This window comes from Saccopteryx leptura, chromosome 4 (genome assembly GCF_036850995.1).
Source record: "Saccopteryx leptura isolate mSacLep1 chromosome 4, mSacLep1_pri_phased_curated, whole genome shotgun sequence".
In the NCBI taxonomy this organism is placed as follows: domain Eukaryota; kingdom Metazoa; phylum Chordata; class Mammalia; order Chiroptera; family Emballonuridae; genus Saccopteryx; species Saccopteryx leptura.
Window position 1 is genome coordinate 120,365,667 of NC_089506.1, and position 20,917 is coordinate 120,386,583.

The following is a 20,917-nucleotide window of genomic DNA, read 5'->3' on the forward strand; positions in this document are numbered from 1 at the left end:
CTCTCGACCGGCCCTTTGTGCCTCCTAATCCCCGAACGCAGGAAGCCTGCGGGAAGGACTTAGGTCTCAGGGCCTTTCTCTACCTGGTGGCTTTGGGCACCTTCGGGTTTAGGCTTTAGGGCTGAGTTCCAGATAGGGTTACTAGCATCAGGGTTAGGGTTACTAGCATCAGGGTTAGGGTTAGTGTTAGAATTAGGGTTCTGGTTAGGGTTAGGATTAAAGTGTCGTTAAGAGTTAGCTTTAGGCTTTAGAGCCAGGTACCGTTCCAGGTTTGAGTTATTGTTAGGGCTAGCATTTGAGTTAAGGTTAGGGTTTTGTTTAGGGTTCTGGTTAGGCTTAGGCTTAGGCTTAGGTTTAGGCTTAAGGTTCTGTTTAGAATGAGGTGCAAAGTTACTGGCCAGGAACGATGGCTAAGTACCTTTCCATACTTAGGGAACAGTACAGAGATATAAAGACCTAAGCTGTTTTCCACGACCACGGAGGTGGTGGGGTTGTGCTGTGGAACGTTGAACTTGGCGAGGAGTGGAAAATTATGGCTAGCCAAGAAAGTGTGTAAAGTTTGCTCTTGGTTTGCTTCAGCTGGACGGTTGGTAGACGCATTGAGCTTTAGCTGTGGGGAGAACCGACTGTAACCAGGAAAACTATGATGTGGCCCCCTGAGGCTTTCATCTGACTTAGGTGAGCTTTGGGTGAGGTGGGCAGGGCTTAGACTCAGGACCCTTCCCATGGGGATTCATGGGGCAGATGCTGGGCTTTTAACTTGGGTTTTAGGGACCCTCCACAGAATTTACAACTCAAGGCTGCAAAGGGGATTCTGAAGGGGGCTGGGGGCTGGGAGGGAATGTGTGTGTCTGGGAGACAGGAAACCTTTTGTAGGAAGAACAGAGCAGCAGTATAGAAGAGCTGTGGCCCAGCCCTGGGGTAGCCAAGGTCAGAAATGCCTTTTGAAAAAGACAGGTCTGTGTAAACTGAGGCACAGGAAGGGTCCTATAAGATGGTCTTTATTTTATAGACAGAGAATCTTGATTTGGTTTCCTTAAATGAGCTGCCCACAGTGCTCAATTTCACCAGTCAGACCTCAGATCTGGCTCTGGGGCTCTGGGCTAGCTCTTGTTCTCCAAAGTTAGACTAGGCTAATCTTTGTGAGGGCCACTGGTGATTCCAGAGCCTGGGGTCATTCTGTATTCCTACTGTACTCCCCATTGAGGCAATGGAGTGGCCCGTTTGGTGGCAGGTTAATACAATTTCAATAACTTAGTAATGTAGTACTAGTAACTTTTTTTCTTTTCTTTTTTTCTTTTTACAGAGACAGAGAGAGAGAGTCAGAGAGAGGGATAGATAGGGACAGACAGACAGGAACGAAGAGATGAGAAGCATCAATCATTAGTTTTTCGTTGCGCATTGTGACACCTTAGTTGTTCATTGATTGCTTTCTCATATGTGCCTCGACTGTGGGCCTTCAGCAGACCGAGTAACCCCTTGCTCTAGTGAGAGACCTTGGGTCTAATCTAAGCTGGTGAGCTTTTGCTCAAACCAGATGAGCCCACACTCAAGCTGGCAACCTCAGGGTCTCGAACCTGGGTCCTCCAGCATCCCAGTCCAACACTCTATCCACTGCGTCACCGCCTGGTCAGGCTACTAGTAACTTCTTAATACACAAAAGTGTTAAAAGAAGGGAAAAAATGCCCATAATTGCAGGTGATGCCTGTTGGTTTAAAAAATAAAAAAGATAATAGGGTCCCATAGTAGGGGAGATGAAATGTTTTAGAAAGTATGAGAGAAAGACCTACTCCTCTTGCCTTAGTCTTTCCTCAAACAGTGTTCATTAAGTGGTTTAGTGTCTTTCTAGATCCAAGTATAATTTTGAATTGTGCCTGCAATGTCTTGCTGCATGACCTTGGCTTGGTCAAGTTACCATGCTAAACCTCAGCTGAGCTTTGGTTTACAGATGTTGATGAGAGGGTGAAAGTGTCACACATGTGGCCTGGCACATAGCTGGCGCCAGGTGAGGGTGAGTTTCTTAGCATCCTCAGGAAGCATAAAAAGTGGTCACTTGCAGGTCTTTGGGCAAATGCCTAGGCCTTTTGGGTTTGACTCATGGATTGTGAGGGAATCTGGCTTCTTTGTCCAAAAATCAGCTAAGGGATCGTGATTTTTGAGAGCCTTTGGAGGTCAGAACTTATAAAATGGGGATGGGTGTTGAGGGAGGCTGAGTTAGAGGGCAGTGGCTTCTCCTAACCTCACCTTATATTGCAGTGGCCATTGGTAATTCCCCTGCTCCTTGGGGGTGAGGCCGGATGGCCAGACCACTGATGGGGGCCTATCCTGGGGTGTGTTTGTGGTGGTGGAGGTTGTAGAATCTAATCTGCCCTGCTTTCTGCTCGGGACGGTTTGGCTGTAGACATTCTGCACCCTGTTGGAGGTGGGGGGAGGGGAGTACATTCCTGGGCTGCTCTGTTGTCATTAAGGAGATTTTCTGAATATTCCATAGTGCTTTCTTTCAACCTTACTTAGGGAATGATTTCCTGGTCCCAGGACCTTCTCCCTAGGAGAAAGTGTTGCATGGAGCTGAAAAGTTTGGAGCCTCTGCTGTCAGTCTGTGGCCCCCTGTCTACTCCATTGGAGGCATTAAGCATCCTGGGAAAGACACTCCAGGAGCAATGCCCTGAAGAGTTACACAGTCTTCCTAGTCCATCCAGATGTATTGGAAGTAGTTGCTGAGACATCTTAGTTGGGGTGGAGAGGCCGGTGGTCCGTACTCTGGGGTTGGCTGCTTTGAGCAGCACTGGCCTTCAGGACTCTCTTACCCTGAGTAATCAGCTCTAAGAGGCCTTCCCGTCTCACTCAGGCAGTACACTATCCTGGGTCTAGGCATGCCAGCCAGTTCTGTTTAGTGACTGTTTTCCTCTGCCCAGGAGCAGTTTTCAGAAGTGGGGTAAGGGGCAGGAGATGGGCCTCTTACCCCACTTATCAGTGGGGCCACCAGGACTGTTTGCCTTTCTCCAGCCCTGGCTCCCCAGGGTTCCCCAAGAGACCCCCTTCTCCGTGCCCTGTCACCGTGGTCCTTTGCCCAGCTCCCTTTGAGGTGACTTTCCTTCCTTGCCTCTCCGAGGAAACAGGTCCTTTGAAGAGTCACCCCACTCCTTCTCCTTCCTAGGAATCACACTGAATTCTTGAGCTAGGAGAGGCTCCTCTGGGTGTGGGGACAGGGAAGCTGCTAGGGACCTGACTCTACCTTCAGGAATTCAGCAGTGACTGGCACCTTCTCTTGAAACACCTGTGTTCCCAGGGTTTGATGAAAGGGACTTCTGGGTACAGGGCTGTTTGACTGTCGTAAATAATGATATTGTTGGAGTCTCCTTGCCAAGGAGCTGTGTGTCCTGGAATCTTGGCCTGAAGCAGGACCCACAGAAGTATCCCTAGCAAGATGCCAGGCATGATGTCTGTATAGCCCTGACCCTGGCCAGAGACTTGAGAACAGGGTGGGGAAGTTCCCTGAGGGACCCTATGGTGCCCCAACACAATAGTCTTTTGGGTTAGTGGCTCCCAGTTGGAGAGACCTTTGCTTAGTTGGTCCCCATTCAACTCTAGCTATTCATTTATTCATTCAACAAGTATTTACTGGTTCCTCTGTGCGTATGGTATGATTTAGACACCAGGCATGATCCTTACACAAAGCAAAGATCTCTGTCATCACAGGATTCACATTCTAAAAGGTGGAGAGATTGAGTGACAGAAAATAGTGTAATAGATAATGTATTAAAAGGTGATATGAACTACAGTAGCAACTAAAGCAGGGGATAGGACCTCTGTGGTGGGAGCAGGTTGCAACCTAAAAGGTGATCAGGGTGGCCCACAACAAGGTCATATTTGAGCACAAACTTGCAGGGGTGAGGGAGTTCTTTAAATAAAACTTGAATGTCTTTTATCTGTCAGGACACTAAGCACTGGGATATAGCCACGGACAGAACAGGCATAGTCCCTTCCTTCCTTCAGGAGCTGACATCTTCTAGAACAGGGGTCCCCAAACTTTTTACACAGGGGGCCAGTTCACTGTCCCTCAGACCGTTGGAGGGCCGGACTATAAAAAAACTATGAACAAATCCCTATGCACACTGCACATATCTTATTTTAAAGTAAAAAAACAAAACAGGAACAAATACAATATTTAAAATAAAGAACAAGTAAATTTATAATTTTTTTTTTTTTTTTTTTTTTATTTTATTTTTTTACAGAGAGAGAGAGAGTCAGAGAGAGGGATAGACAGAGACGGACGGACAGGAACGGAGAGATGAGAAGCATCAATCATTAGTTTTTTGTTGCGCGTTGCAACACCTTAGTTGTTCATTGATTGCTTTCTCATGTGTGCCTTGACCACGGGCCTTCAGCAGACCGAGTAACCCCTTGCTGGAGTCAGCGACCTTGGGTCCAAGCTGGTGAGCTTTTGCTCAAACCAGATGAGCCTGCGCTCAAGCTGGCGACCTTGCGGTCTCGAACCTGGGTCCTCAGCATCCCAATCCGACGCTCTATCCACTGCGCCACCACCTGGTCAGGCAAGAACAAGTAAATTTAAATCAACAAACTGACCAGTATTTCAATGGGAACTATGGGCCTGCTTTTGGCTAATGAGATGGTCAATGTGCTCCTCTCACTGACCACCAATGAGAGAGGTGCCCCTTCTGGAAGTGCGGCAGGGGCCAGATAAATGGCCTCAGGGGGCCGCATGCGGCCCGCGGGCCGTAGTTTGGGGACCCCTGTTCTAGAAGCTCCTTAGAAAAACAGTTCAAGTTTTGAGGCAAGTAGGAGGCTGTGGAATGGAGCTTGATAGGATGAAATACGCAGCCTACTCACCTCCACCCCAGGCAAGTTGTCCATCTCCTCCCTATAATGGCTTTGCTTTTTCTTGTGCTTGGCCACATCTAGTCCATCATTTCCCTGGAGCAAGGGAGAGAGTCTGATGTTGGATTGCAAAGGGGGCTAAGGCCCTAGAATGGTGATGAAGGCATGGTGGCGCAAGCATTCCAGCTTCCCACAAAATCCTCACAGCCAGGTTAAGGAGGGACACCTGTAGGAGGAGCCTCTGGTGCAGTGGGAGGGCTCTTCCTGGGTTGTAAGACTGGCTGTGGCTCCTCAGGAGGGATAGTGGGGAGGATATGTGTCAACTGACCTGGATCCAGCCAGGAAGGACCAGGTTAGGCTATGGCTGCCAGGCCGAGGTGATCCCATCCAGACCCTTTGTCCTGGGAGAGAGGCCTAAACTGAGCAGAGGGTTTTGCAGTCAGAGTGGAGTTCAGGGACTTGGACTCTTAACTGCTTGGGCTTGATAGCTCTTGGAATTGGCCATGTCATAAGTAATTGTAAGAATTATTGTACATAAGATGATACATGTTTAAAGTTGCTTAAAGTAGCATCTGGTCATACTTTACTTTCAGCCCCCCCTTTTTTTTTAATAATTTTTTTTTTAATTTTAATTTTTTATTTATTCATTTTTTATTTTTAGAGAGGAGAGGGAGAGAGAGAGAGAGAGAGAGAGAGAGAGAGGAGAGACAAAGAGAAGGGGGGAGGAGCTGGAAGCATCAACTCCCATATGTGCCTTGACCAGGCAAGCCCAGGGTTTCGAACCGGCGACCTCAGCATTTCCAGGTCGACGCTTTATCCACTGCGCCACCACAGGTCAGGCCACTTTCAGCCCCTTTTAATACTAACAACAGCAGTGAAGTTCTCTGGTTCCCACCCCCCCTCTATCTGTGTTCTGAATCCCACCTCCACGAGGTGCTCTTTCAGCTGAGGTTTGCTAAACTGCTCGCACAGAGCCTGCCTAGTACCTCTAGGAGATTGGGTTTCCCAGGGTAACGTGGACACTTGTAAAGCAGCCGTGGTATCTGAGCCATGTGCATGGACAGAGGGTGGAGGGATCAGCAGCTGCTCCAGTCAATAGAGCCCTGCCTCACCTTTCCCCTCAGTGGGAGGGGCGTACTTACACCCAGTGAAGACTGGAGGCCAAGCTGCACATAGGCCTCACACAGGATGTTGGGGAAGGAAGAGCCGCTTCTCAGCAGCAGCAAGCTGTAGGAACATAAGTAGAGGGGAGAGGAGAGCTTGGGACTCAACCTGTGTGTGCTTCTAGAAATCATGAACATAGGCAGGTGCTAAGTGTAGCTCCAGGAGCCTTCTCTCCCTTGGGCCCGAGATGTCCAGAGTCCTGCTGCTGGGTGTCACTTCTCCCAGCAGGTCAATGGAACTGCCCAGGATATTGAGGGACTTTCTGGGGATCTGGCCCATTACATACCTCGAGGATAGACAAGCTGGCTCAGCTTGGTCAAGCTTTGGTCTCATGTGGACCAGTTAGCCCAGACACCCCGAACAATGCCAGTGAGGGAAAAGCAATCTGGTCTGAGAATCCCTTCTTTCTTCCTGGGGCACAGTGAGATCTGCCTCTTCTAGGAGTGGGCCCAAGACAAGCACACCCCCATGCAGTATTCCTTCTTTTCCTCCATTGGTCTCCTTACTGAGCTCCTGAGATGCAGGGGTGGGGCAGGGAACATGTGTGACATGGCTGCAGGGTCTGGGTGCAGGATAAAGGATGGGAAGACAGGCTGTGAATTTGCTAGCCTGTTGCCAAGCAAGCAGCTCTCCTGTTTTTCTCCAGTGGCTTCGGGGTGTGGGAGACCAATTCTCACTGGCCAGCAGCAATATTAGATGACTGGAGCAGTGAGAACGGAAGGAACTCACCAGGACAGCTGTCCACAGGGAACTTCCAGGCTGGTTCTACACACAAGGCTCAGACCATGTGAAAAGTGAGTAAGGATCAGCCACAGGTCAGCCAGCCTCAGGTAGCGAGGCCCTAAACCCTGAGCGCCCACCCACAAAGGAATAGAGCAGGGCCAGGCAGGGAGGGCAGCTCCAGGATAGAGCACAACGTGGACAATAACTGCCTTTAGAAGTTTACGGATGGAAAAGGTGTTTCTTCTTAGGAAGCCCCTTCTCAGGGGTCGTGCAGGAAGCCAGGACCCTTGGAGCTCCTTCCATGCCCAGTAACTTCACCTCAGACCCTTTGGCATTAGACTTGGGGGTCTCCTCAGCTTGTGGGGTTCCTGAACTTGTCTCCCCCCCCCCCTAAACGGTGTAAGCGGCACTGAAGTGGACAGCACCTGAGAATTTGCCAGGCCCTCCCAGGTCCTCCCATGGAAGCTCAAGACAGCCCCACTGGTCAGAGCCTACAAAGTAATAACGTCCTTTTATCACAGGACCCAGGAGCTCAAGGTGCACAGATGGTTCCACCTGCCTGTATCCACCTTGTTTCTGTGCCCATTTAGTGTCCATAGGGGTGTCTTCTCCTCTATCCAGGTTAAAGGGCTGGAGAGGAAGGAACCCAGCCCCCGAGAGAGCAGTAGTGATCTCACCCACAGGACTGAGTGCCCGCACTGAACTTAGGGCCACCCTCACACCTGACTACTGCTTGGGCTCACACTTTCTCCCGTTTGATCCTCTTAATTACCCTGCCTGGGAGGCAGATAAACCAAAAGAAGGAAAAAAAAGTCAGCACTTTTTTTAGACAGACCCTTTCAGTGGGTTGTCTCTCTACTTATGTGAATATTAAATAGATTCTACCTGTCTCCTGGATACATTGCACATAGTATCGGTCTTTAGTCTCTGCCTTTCTAGCAGCTATCAGCCCTCCACGGCACTGAGCACCTTCCCCTGCCCCTGTTGTTCGCCACTTAGGTTAATTCTGATTTTCTGCAATAGCTTAATGGTTGGCCCAACCAGACCAGGGAGAACATTCTCAGAGCTGAATGAGTACCCTATCAACAGCAGTTTTAGCAGAAGGTATGGTCAAATACTGAGGGTGAGAGTGGCCAGGATGGGTTCATACGGCGAGGGCATTTTGGAAGGCGATTTTTGATGTGCTGCTTAAAGGACAAGAAGGTATTTCATACAGAAGCATGGAGAGCATGGTGAATGGGGCCTGGGGTGGGGGCTGAGTTGACACAGGCCAAGCCTAGGAGACATGGTGTGAGAGAGAGGAGGACATCAGGTCCCTGCCCAGGACTATCAGCAGGTCCCCAGTGGAGTCACACTGAAATCCTTTGCTAGGGTCCCCCCTTCCAGACCCACCTCATCTCCTTTTTGCCTGTGCTCAGCCCCCTTCCTGTCTTCATCCTCCTCGAACATGCTAGCTTGTTTTCTCTGCCTGACACACCCTGCCCCTGAGTCTTACTACGGCTGACCACTTCCTATTATTCAGGTCTGGGTGGAGATATTACCTCATCTGTTCATTTATTCAGGGTACACGTGAGGTGCAGCAGTGAAAAGGGGCCCAAGGTCCCTGAGTAGGAATAAGAAAGCATATCCTATGGAGGGTTGCACAGGTTGTAAACAAGGTCAGTAAGTAAACTAGGCCATTGTGACTGGTGCTGAGGAGAAAAGCAAAGCTGGGAAGTAGGATAGGGAATGTCAGGGCAGGGACATTTGAGTAGAGACGAGGGAGGGAGGCATGTATCTGGAGGAAGGGCATCCTAGGCAGAGGCATGGTGAATGCATGGGCCCAGATGCAGGAATGGCCACTGAGTCCTCTTGACTGCAGAAAGCCTGGCCACACTATCGTAGCATCTTCCTTTATCTCTATCTGAAACCATCCTGCTGACTAATTTGTGTACTTGTGAGTCACCACACTCTCCCCTGCAAGGCTGTTAGCTGGGTGACATGAGGGATCTTGTCTGTCACTGTTGGATTCCTAGTCCTTGGCTCTGTGCCAAGTGCTGTGTTAAGCACTTGGCATTTGCCATTGCTCCACTTTTCCCAGCAGACTTGTGTGGTTTGGAGTGTGCCCCCTTTGCAGACGAGTTTCCTGGGCCTCAAGGAGCTGCCTTGGGAGGCCACCCAGCTTGGAGGACCTGAACTGTGGTGGTTATCTCTGGCTGTTGGTATCATGCCCTGGGCTCTTTCCCATATGCCCCCTCCCTCTCCCCCTTCCTATTCCTGTACCTGTTCCTCTTCCCTTTCCTCAGAAGTGAACTAAATAGGTAATATCAATACACCAGGAATCTCCAGGTCTGGGTTTCTGAAGCTTCTCTGCAGAGAGCCTGCTTGTCCGGGGTAAGTGGAGCTGAGAGTCTCCCTGGAGATGAATCCACCCAGTCCCAGACCTGTCTCCCTTCAAGAAGAGGTGGCATGTTTTTATGCCTTGAGCTGGTGGTTCTTTCTATATTGGCAGTTGCACTGAGGGGTTGACTGAAGAGAGGAGCAGATGCTGTAGCTGCTGTGCCTAGGTGCTGGCTCCATCACCCATGCCAGTGGGGTCCCAGCCTCCTGTGCAGCAAGTGGCAGGTCCATGCAAGGCCCGAGCCTGCCCAGCCAGACTTCACCAGCACCCCACAAACAGTGGCCAGGCCTCAGTCCCAGTCCCCGGTCCACAGTCCCCAAACCTGCCCAGCCTAGACTGTACCAGCACCCCACAAACAGTGGCCAGGCCCCAGTCCCCAGTCCTCAGTCCCTAGTCCCCAAATTGCTCCTTTGGCTCTGAGCTGAAGGTATGTGGGTGTGACTGTGCACATGTGTCTGTGCCTTTTTTTTTTTTCCTTTTTTACAGGGACAGAGAAAGAGTCAGAGAGAGGAACAGATAGGGACAGACAGACAGGAATGGAGAGAGACGAGAAATATCAATCATCAGTTCTTCGTTGCGACACCCTAGTTGTTCATTTATTGCTTTCTCGTATGCGCCTTGACCGCGGGCCTTCAACAGACCGAGCAACCCCTTGCTCAAGCCAGCGAGGGTTCAAGCTGGTGAGCTTTGTTCAAACCAGATGAGCCTGCACTCAAGCTGGCGGCCTTGGGGTCTTGAACTTGGGTCCTTGGCATCCCAGTCCGACGCTCTATCCACTGTGTCACCGCCTGGTCAGGCTGTCTGTGCCTTTTAACTGCAGGCATGTAATTGGGCATCCTGTCCTGTGGTAGCCATCCTTCACTGCCTTTCCGAGCCCTGAAGTTTGGGAGTTCACCAGATCTGGGGTCAAATCCGAGTTCTGCTGGTTCTTCCAGTGACCTTAGATGAGCAGTGCGGCCTCTGTGGTCTTTTTTTCCTTTTCTGCCAAGTGGGGATATTCCACTTGCCTTCCAGGGAGGCCAGTGGGAGGTGAAGGAACACCCAGGTCCAGGTTTAGGTGTGCCTCATTCACAGCACACAGAGCGCCAAGGAAAGGGGCACTTGGACCTGTACTGACAGGCCACCTTATTGCCTTGGCTGGTGGGGTTTAGAGGGATTTTTCTCCTCAAGATTGCATTTTAGACAGTGAGCACAGATTACTTGAGCAAAAATGTTTAAAAAATAATAAAAATAACATTTCAGAATCTGGTATGGTGTCTGGTAGGCAGCAGGTGCTCCGAGGGGCATTTGGGTGAATGGAGTGCCTACTCTGCCCTCTTGAGTAGTGCCACATTCTCCTGTCTGCCTCCCTCCCTCCTATCTGCACCCCTTCCACTTGAGACTATGCCACATCACCCTTGAGCCTGTGGTTCCTTGGCACAGATGGCCCTGTGCCCTCTTGTCCCCACCCCATGGCCTGCATGGGTTCTACATGGCAAAGCCCAGGTCAGCCTCTCCCTGGGGTCTACAGATGCTCCTGCTCCTCCAGGGCCCCACTCCCAGCTTTCTCTAATTTCTGACCCACTAGTCTAGGGCTGGGAAGGGAGAGTGAGCACCCCCAGGACCTGCAGTGACCAATTTATGAGCTTGAGCACCCTCCCCCATGGCTGGACCCTCCCCCATGGCTGGAATATGAGGCCACAGCTCAGCTGTTTGTCCAGGAGGCCAATGTTGCTGCAGGCCTGGGAATCTCTTTTCACTTCCAGGTCCAGGAACCTCCAGGAGTTTCCCATGTATGTTCCCTGAACCTGTTTAAGGGCCTCAGGTCCACTGGGCTCCTGGGGGTTTCCTAACTACCTGCTGTTCCGAGGGGAAGTGGGATTTCCCACTCTGCTGTGGCTCCCCCAAAATGGGAAGGCACAAATCTCTTATATCCACCCCCCTCCCGCAAGAGGTGGCCCTTTTGGTGGCCCCAGAAGGTGATAGTACTCTAAGGGCTGGTTGGGGTGGCATTTGGAATGCCTCAGATGAATGTCTTTGCCGAGTGGGGTGACCCCTCCCAGCACAGTCAGCCCTCAGTTGCTCTGTCAGAAGACTCCCAGCTCTACCTTGCACATGCCTCAGAGGGAGCCCCCAGTCTTGGACCATACAGGGTCCTTTCATATGCAAAGTTGGTTGATTTTTTTTTTTATATCACCTCCCAAGAAGCCAAAAACTTCAGGACATCCTTCAGGTCTCAGTTTAAACACTTTTTTCTCCCATAGCCTGCCTCCCCCTGTCTGGGCCAGGGGTCCACCTGTGATCTCTGCAGAGCCCTCAGCACACTTCACAGTCCTCTCCTTAAGTGCCCCTACGTCAGAGTGAGCTCCTCCAGGGCAGGGACTGACCCTGCTTCCTGTCCTTTATAGTGTCTATGAGGTGGGTCTGAGCTCCTGTGTTTCCTAGGACAGACCTTGATGTCCTGTGGTCAGTGGCTGCCACACTACTGGAAGCCGGAAACTGGAGCACAGATGATCCTTCCTTCTTCCCCCTAGGATGATCCAGAAATAGTTTCCCCTTGGATTGGGAAGGCATTCTGCAGTGGGCGGACAGCTTTGGGGCTGGTTTGTATTGGGAGCCGGTTTCTTCTCCTGATGAGCCTTCACTTGGGCCTGTGGGAAAGGGAGCCTTTCTGAGCGCACCGCCTCAGGTTGGGAAGCTTGGGGCCAGGGCTGTGGCCACAGAGACCCCCAGCAGCCTCATGGGGTGTATGTAGCTCTACCCTGGGTTGCAAGCATGTGTGGGATGGGCCAGCAGTCCTGACTGCATGCTCTGCATGCCCCTTCACCTAGTTTCCTGGTGGCAGTAGCTGGTAGGAGCAGCCCAAGCCGAGTCACTGAAGCCTTCCTTGAGGTTAGAAGGCAGAGAGTTGGCCCAGGTGTGCTGACTCCTTGAGAGATTGCTGCTGGGCCTCGCCCTAGAATTTCCAGGCCTTTCCTCTGTCCCCACTGGGTCTGATCTGGGAGCTCAAATGGTCAACCTTAGCATTCCCACCCCTTAGCAGCTCTGAAGAAAGGCTTGTGAAGTTTCCCTTTCTGTTTACCTGGAGTTGAATGGTTTTTTCAGAAAACAGGTTAACAATTAAGCTAATTAACCTCAAGGCCTCTGGGCCTCCTTCTTCCTGTAAAGCCTAGATAAGTGGCTTCCTTCCCAAGCTTCTCCCGCTGGTTTTATAAGGCCACAGGTGGCTAGGAGCAAGTGTTAAAATATTAACCAGCCCTAGGCCTCCAGGTAAGAAGGGCTAGTTCCCAAAGGAACCACACTGCACAGATGGAGCTTGGGGAAGCCAAGGATGGTGGAGCCGATCTAGGCTTGGGGAGATAGGCCATTGGTGGCCTGGGCTCAGCCTGGATGCCAGGTCTGGCTCTGGGGCTGGGCTTGGGTTTGCCTTACCCTGGTGCTCACCAGTTTCTCTTTCTCCAAGGGGTTGCACACTGAGCAAGATGAGGCGATTCCTGAGGTCGGGACATGCCCCTGCTCGGGAGAGGCTCAAGCGGGACCTCTTTCAGTTTAACAAGGTAAGGTAACAGGAATGAGGAAGTCACAGTCAGGTGTTCATGGTGACCACAGTGTTATCAATCTCCCCACAGCCTAGGGCTGAGGGCACTCGGGTTGCCCTTACCTGGATTAAGGTAATTACTTGGCACTGCCTGCAGTGCCTCGTGGGAATCTGACTTTGGAAATAGGGTTTGATTAGAGGGCTTTCCCTGTAAAGGGCAGTGGGATGTCCAGGAGACGGGCTCCTTGTCCCAGGTCTCTCACCAGCTGTGTGACCTCTGCAAGTCACTCTGACTCTTCCAACCTCAGTTTTCCCACCTGTGAAATGGGGATAAAACATTCTGCCCTGTCCCTCCTCACAGGGTTGTTGAGGAATCTTAGGGACAGGAAAGATGATGAAAGGATGTTGAGCCTGTAGAGTGTAATAGTGCTCCTGTGATTCCGCAACCCTTGGGGTAGTGGCCACAGGCCACAACTGTTCCCACCCTCCTGAAATTGCCCCCGGAGGCAAACACAACCTTCCCTGTAGGCAAAATACATGATTCCTTCTGACAGATTCCAGGCCTGGGTGAATGGGGAGAGGCACCTGTGGGAATGTGCCAAGGTTGGCATTTGGCTACACTAACGCCCCCAGAGCCAGAGAGACCTGTCACCTGAGATCACAGGGAGGGTCCCAGAAGCTCCACAGGGTTTTCCCATAGGGACTGTGCCTGAGAAGAGCTATAAGCAGTAGGACAGCGGTCAGGAACCTATGGCTCGCAAGCCAGAAGTGGCTCTTTTGATGGCTGCATCTGGCTCGCAGACAGATCTTTAATAAAAGAAATAATGTTAAAAATATAAAACATTCTCATGTATTACAATCCATTCATTTCCTACTGCTCATGTTCATGGTTGCGGGTGGCTGGAGCCAATCACAGCTGTCCTCCAGGACAACACCAAATTTTTATTGGATAATGCGTAACATACACGGGTCATTGTATGGCTCTCACGGAGTTACATTTTGAAATATGTGGCGTTCATGGCTCTCTCAGCCAAAAAGCTTCCCGACCTCTGCAGTAGGAGCACAGCTGGTTTAGGAGCCCCATGGCCATCTAGCAATCTGTAGCAGTCTGCAGCCGTTTCCAGATTATTAGCCTGTCTCACCTCTGCTTTGATCTAGACCCTTGGCCTCCATGCACAAGCTTCCCTCTGCCCCGGAAGGTGGACAGCAGGAAGAAGAACACCCAAGAACCCCTCTAGGAGGTGGCAATGGACAGGGATCCACATCTGGCTTCACCACTTAGAGTTGGGTGACCCTGTGCTTGTCCCCCACAGCATAGGCTTGTTACAAAGGCACATGGAATTAGATCATTTTAAATACTAGACACAGTGGTCTAGGAACTTTAGCTGCTGTTTTTAAAGGCAGCTTTTCAGGGCAAGAGAGCTCCTGGGGTTCAAGGAGGGTGGGACCCTAACACGCCCTGCCATCTTCCTCTGACTTTCTTGACCTGTGGGAGGCATGGTTGCCCTTGGAACTCGGCTATGAGGCCACTGACCTCTGAGCCCAAGACTTCCCTAAATGAGTACCTCCTCCCACTGGCAGAAGGAAGCTATGGGCAGGGCTTTTGGGTCTTGGGAAAATGGGGTGCAGGTGTTGGGAATGGGGCATCTCAGGGCCCTTAGGGGCCTGCCACAGTCCCTCCCAAGGGAGTAGCTCATAGTTACTGGGTGCCAGGCACAGAACGTCAGCACTGATTGGGGGATCCTGGGGGATCCCTGTGTCCCTCCATTGCCCCTGGTGACGCCAGGATCTCACACCCTGAAAAGGTGGCCAATTTCAATGGAAACCGGATAAACAGGCTCAGCTAGAAGGGATGAACCCCCACCCCAACTCCAAGTTCCATTGTGCACCGGGGTGAGGCTGGGGTGTGGCCAGGGTAAAAGTATCATGTCCCTGTGCCCCACAACTGGTGGTCCCACACTTGGCCATCACACTCCCAGGCCAATAAGGGGAGGGAGGGGAGGCTCCTGGAATACCTTCCTCCTTCTAGTCACTTGCAAGAATTGAGCACCTAGTATATATATATATATATATACAGCCCAGGGCTGGGCTGTGGGAATCTCAGATAAGACCTTTTTGGAGACTTGTATAGCCTGGTGGGAGGGTGGGAAGGAGGGGCTGATGTTCTGATATTCCACCTGTTGGAGTGGAGAGGAGGGAGAGTCTGGGGAGGTGTGGGGATTAGTCTCATCTAGGCTCTGGGTGAATGCTGGAAACTGAAGAGTTGGGATTGAGGGTAAGGCCACATCCTGAAAAATTTGGGAACCTAGATGGTCCCACCCATACTAGATGGTCCCACCCATACTGGCCCTTCTCCAGGCCTCCCCCAGGCTCTTGAGTCAAGAAGGACTGGAACCTGGGAGTCTGAGCCGGACATAGCAGAAGGTTAGATGTAAAATGCTTTGAAGATGCCTGACCAGGGTTTGTCTCATCCTCATGACAACCCACAGATGGGTGGTGTTCCTATTCTGCAGGTGAGGAAACTGAGGCCTGGGCACTGGCTAGGAATGAGGATCCCTGATTATATCTGCCAAACCAGGTGTGTGGCCTTAGGGTGGGGAACTTCACCTCCTGAGCCTCAGTTTTTTTGCCTGTGAAGCAATCATCTGTGGTGTGTGGTGTGTCCTCAGGCAGCTGGCAAGATCAAATGAGGGGACTGAGGGACCCACCAGATACCTCAATAGAGAGGAAGTGACTCCAAGTGGATGGGATGTAAGTTCATGTCAGAGTAAAATCCCTTCCTTGAAAACCCCTCCAGCCTCTTCCTCCCCTGGTAAAGCTTACCAGCTAGTTGATAAAGGTGCCTGGTTCCTTCCTGCCCAGGCCCAGCTTCTTCCATCCACCCCCAGTTCTTGAACAAACAGTGTATTTCTGCCTGGCTGCCTCTGTCCAGTCCAGGTTGTTTTGTCTTGGTTTTTTTGTGGCTGGGCCACTGGTGTCAGGTGACAGCCACACAGGGCAGGCCAGGTTGCTGCCACTGCCAGGAGTCTGAGCTGACCACACAGTATGGGGCAGTACCACCCAGCCAGCCTGCTGTGCCCCCTATGGTCCTGGGCAGCCCTCCTTCGTACCCCCCTAAGTGCTGGGGACTCCTCAGCGCTCAATCTTGGACAGGATCGCCTTGCCAAGGGCAAGATGAAGGACCCCCATGCTTTCTGACAAACAATCATTTCTGTCTCCCTTCCAGGACCTGGAGATGGGGTCCTGGAACCAGTGAGACAGACCAGGCTTTCTCTCCCACACAAGGGTAGTGTTGCAGTTTGGCGGCTCCTACGAATCTCTCCTTTCCCAACTCCCTGTCAAAGAGTTCATTGTTCTAGCCTCCCTTGTTAGAGGTCACCTGAGCCAGGAGCAGGGTGGGGGCAGGGCCAGGTTGGCTGGATGCTGAGCTCAAGAGGTAGAGGAGGACGTCCCCAGTGGCTGTCAGTCATTGGTCACCATCCCAGCTTGAACCTGAGTTGGAAAAGCTGGGATCTTGGCTAGGAAAGCCACCTTGGAACCTGTGTGCCTGCTATCCATGCCCCAGCCTCTGTCCTGGGTGGAAGCATGCACAGGGGTGACTGTGTACCTTTGAAGTCACATGGCAGAGCACTTGAGGCTGAGCCCACCCTCCTGTGCCCTGGTGGTGCCTTTTTTAAGGGAGGCCATCTACCTTTTGTGCTCTGGGGAGCTGGAGCTGTGCCTAGACCATACACTAGCTTGGAGGGTGGGTCATTGCCCGTGTGGAACTTGTGTTCCAGCAGGGAAGCTGAGTCTTAAAAGGCTGCTACAAGTAGGAGGGGAGGGACAACGAAGGAGTGGGAAGGGTACCAGTGTAGAGGGAACAGCTGGAGCTCTGGCATGAGGTGCCATGAACCTTGGGGCTTCCCTGGGCTTCTCCCCCTCTGAGTTTCCTGCTCCTCCCTGTCACCTCCATTAACTGTCCTCCTTCCTTCCAAGTCCCTTCTTCTTTTCCAGCAAGACACCCTGGGCCTCTCATAGCTGATCTGAGGACCCCACACCTTCTTTGCCAGCCCAGGTCTCTGCATCAAGACTGGCTTTGCCTCATTCAGGGATTTAGGGGCCTTATTTACATGTTAAATAGGTACAACCACCCCCTCCTCCCCTCCCTGGGACCTGAGAAATCCCCTGTCACCACACTTCACATTTGACCCTATTCTCTCAGCCCCTAGCCATGTATGGTTGTTGTGCAGTTACCTCCCCTTATTTGTTCTGGAGCCTTGGTCCCTCTAGAGTTGTGAACTTAGAGAAGATACCCTGAGGGAACAGGGAAAATGACAGAACCTTAGAAGGAAGCTGGGCCTTAGGGGGCAAGTCCTGTATACTCTGTGAGGTGAGCTGATTCTCCTGGCTGCTGTCAGGTGGTCCTGTTAAGATTCATCTTAGAGTTTATTTATTGTGTTTGGGCCAAGGATGACCCTGTTCAGTCCAGTCCCAATTTTTTTTAAATAAATTTTTTTTTTTTTTTTTTTACAGAGACAGAGAGAGAGTCAGAGAGAGGGATAGACAGGGACAGACAGACAGGAACAGAGATGAGAAGCATCAATCATTAGTTTTTCGTTGCATATTGCAACGCCTTAGTTGTTCATTGATTGCTTCCTCATACATGCCTTGACCGCGGGCCTTCAGCAGACCGAGTAACCCCTTGCTCGAGCTAGCGACTTTGGGTCAAAGCTGGTGAGCTTTACTCAAACCAGATGAGCCTGCGCTCAAGCTGGTGACCTCAGGGTCTCGAACCCGGGTCCTCCACATCCCGGTTTGACGCTCTATCCACTGCGCCACTGCCTGGTCAGGCAGTCCAGTCCCATTGGTATTGTCTCGTTTATCAGATGTGAAACGAGGCTCAGAGAGGCCAGGTGGCTTGCCCAAGTCCAGACATCTTCTAAATGGCAGAGGGGGATTCAGAGCGAGTCAAAGCTTAGTGGGCCTGACTCAATCCTTGTTTTTCTAAACCAGCCTATGGGAAAGAAGGTAGAGAGGAGTGGCACAATGGCCCAGGCCCTGAAAGAAGTGAAGAAGAAGTAAGATTGAGTGATGGGCCCAACATTTGTCTCCCTCTGGGTTAAGAAAAAGAGGCCAACCAGCACTCAGTAGGAGTGACTCAGGTGAGATGTTAGGAGAACTTCCTGCGAGGGTGTTGTTGATAGAATAGTGTGTGTGTGGACTTGAGAGCCTAACCAAGAGCTGCAGGTTGTTTTCTCTTTGGCTAGACTTTCCTGCCCACGTCATGAGGCTGAACTGTCTGGGGCAACATCTTATCCCAATAAAAATACGATATGAGCCACGTATGTAATTTAAAATATTCTAGAAGTAGCATTACAAACTTTTTAAAACAAGTAAAATTAATTTTGATAATGAATTCTGTTTAACCCAATATATCCAAATTATTGTTTCAACGTGTGGTCAGTATAAAAATTAATGAAACTTTTTTAGTTTTTTGTATGTATATATGAAGTTTTTGAAGTCCCAGGTGGATTTTACCCTTACAACACATCTCAATTTGGACATTAAGTTTTCTTTGGAAATACATGATGTGTATTTAGAGTTTGGAAGATTTACAGCTAAAAAAGGAGATTTGAAGCTTGCTCTGTTCGACTCTAGCCCCGTTCCTCTGGAGCCCAAAATATACCTAGAAAGTTTTCCAGTAACTGAAATGAGCACGCATTCTTAAATTTAATTAAAATTGAGTAAAATTTAAAGTTCTGTCCCTTGGTGGCACTAGCCATATTGCAAGTGCTAGGGGTCGGCTTGTGACTGTTGCACTGGGTAATACAGGGTGTGTCCTCCTACTGGCTGCCAGGCTCCTGCAGGACACTGCCCCCAGTGTCCTCCAAATTCCAGCAACCCTGAGCTACTGCTGCTGCTGCTGCTGGTTTTTAGAAAATGCTACTGTCCCAGGAACCTTTTTCCGAGCTCTGGCAGCTGACTTCCTGAGCAACCTGGGGCCAGCTGAAGCCTAGAGGAGGACCCTGGGGGAGCTGTCTATACATCCCATCATGTGCCCTGACCTCCTTTTCCTGGGCAGTGTTTACATTCCAGATGCTCTGTTATCTCCCCAAGGCTTTCTGGGCTCTGCATTTTTTACATAGCTAAACAGGGACCTGGGCTGGCAGGGGCGCTCCTGCTGGGTCACTTCAGGGCAGATTGTGTTTCTGGCAAAGAGTAAGTCCTGAAGGGATCTCCCACATGTAGGTGTCCCCAGATGTTCCCAGAATAGTCTCTTTTGAAGCTCTCCTCCATGGCTTGACCCAGCATGGGACCTCTGACCATGAACCGCTAGACTAGACAAGCAGGCAGGCAGCAGTTTAGTTTGATAAGTTATCATTCCAGCTGTTACCAGGACTTATCTCTTTCTGATCCTTCTAGGTCTGATGGGTCAGTCAAGAGAAGCCCAGAGGAGAACCCTGGACCTAACGAGAGCTGCCTCATTGGTGCAATCTTTTTCTGCAGGGCAGTCTCCATAGTGTAAAAAATAAGAAAGAAAGTCTTTAAAGCAGGTGGCTGGCCTCCTTTGCCCTGCTCTAATCTAGTTCTGCAAGTTCAGTATCCCCTGGGGTGGGAAGTGAGGAATAGGATTAGCTGATTAAGAAACAGCCTGCTGACCTGTGGTGAGTAGTGGATTGAGCGTTGACCTGGAGCTCTAAGGTCGCTGGTTCAGAACCCTGGGCTTGCCCAGTCAAGGCACAGATGAGAAACAATCAATGAACAACTAAAGTGAAGCAATGATGAGTTGATGTATTTTACCCTCCCTCCCTCTTTTCTTCCCTCTTTTTTTCCTTCCTTCCCTCTCCCTCTCTCCTCTCTCTAAAGATCAATAAATAAAATCTTAAAAAAAAAAAAGTGCCTGACCTTTGGTGGCACAGTGGATAAAAAGCATCAACTTAGAATGCTGAAGGTTACTGGTTTGACTCCTTAGGCTTGCCTGGTCTAGGCACATATGAGATGTAACTACTATAAGATCATGCTTCCCACTCCTCCCTTTCCCCTTCCTGTCTCTCTCTCTTCTCTAAAAAATCAGTAAGTGAAATCCTAAACGAAAAATTCTGTAAACCTTCCCAAGGATAATTCATCTTGTAAATCTTAGTATTTATATTCATACCTTTTAAACCTGTAATTTCATCCCTGGGACATCTGCCTGAGGAAATAATCAATTGCAGGTAAAGATAGGAGTCCAAGAGTGGTCATCAATTCAAGTGGCAATTGCAGAACCTCTAGAAACAGCCCTGGCTGGTTGGCTCAGCGGTAGAGCGTTGGCCTGGCGTGCAGGAATCCGGGGTTCAATTTCCGGCCAGGGCACACAGGAGAGGTGCCCATTTGCTTCTCCACCCCTCCCCCTCTCCTTCCTCTCTGTCTCTCTCCTCCCCTCCTGCAGCCAAGGCTCCATTGGAGCAAAGATGGCCCAGGCGCTGGGGATGGCTCTCTGGCCTCTGCCTCAGGCGCTAGAATGGCTCTGGATGCAACAGAGCGATGCCCCAGAGGGGCAAAGCATCGTCCCCTGGTGGGCATGCCGAGTGGATCCCAGTCGGGCGCATGTGGGAGTCTGTCTGACTGCCTCCCCATTTCCAGCTTCGGAAAAATGAAAAAAAAAAAAAGAACCTCTAGAAACAAAGTGTTCAACAGCAGAGGCCTAGTGAGGTAGGGCACCCCCATATTGGGGTATCTTCAGCCATTTAAGAATTGTTTTAGCCTGACTAGGTGGTGGTGCAGTGGATAGAGCATTGGACTGGGATGCAGAGGACCCAGGTTCAAGACCCCGAGGTCGCCAGCCTGAGCGCAGGCTCATCTGGTTTGAGCAAAAGCCCACCAGCTTGAACCCAAGGTCGCTGGCTCCAGCAAGGGGTTACTCAGTCTGCTGAAGGCCCACGGTCAAGGCACATATGAGAAAGCAATTAATGAACAACTAAGGTGTTGCAACGTGCAATGAAAAACTAATGATTGATGCTTCTCATCTCTCTCCATTCCTGTCTGTCTGTCCCTATCTATCCGTCTCTCTGACTCACTCTCTGTCTCTGTAAAAAAAAAAAAAAAAAAAAGAGTTGTTTTAGTGCTTTTAACAACCTGGCCTGGCCATAGGTGGGAAAATAGGCCACAGAGCTGTACGTAGGTGTATATGAGTGTCCATGCGGCATGGTCCCAATTGGGTCTCTGTTTTAAGAATAGATACACACACATACCCTCACAAGCATGGGCATGACAGGCACACACACTGAGATGTTGTTAGCAAGCGTTACTTCCTGTTGTAGGAATAAGGGTGG

General features: G+C 50.7%; 1 protein-coding gene across 4 annotated transcripts in view; it reads left to right on the forward strand.

The window, feature by feature from the left end:
- The window catches only part of LLGL2 (LLGL scribble cell polarity complex component 2), a 37,141-nt gene that overhangs the window by 608 nt on the left and 15,616 nt on the right, over positions 1-20,917 (forward strand). For 3 of the 4 annotated variants that reach the window (XM_066381211.1, XM_066381214.1, XM_066381212.1), the window contains exon 2: positions 12,549-12,642. In XM_066381211.1, coding sequence (XP_066237308.1) covers positions 12,568-12,642 — 75 coding nt within the window. In that variant the 5' untranslated portion in view covers positions 12,549-12,567. Of the gene's footprint in view, positions 1-12,548; positions 12,643-19,028; positions 19,160-20,917 lie in introns of all 4 variants that reach the window. The other variant, XM_066381215.1, reaches the window with a different exon arrangement.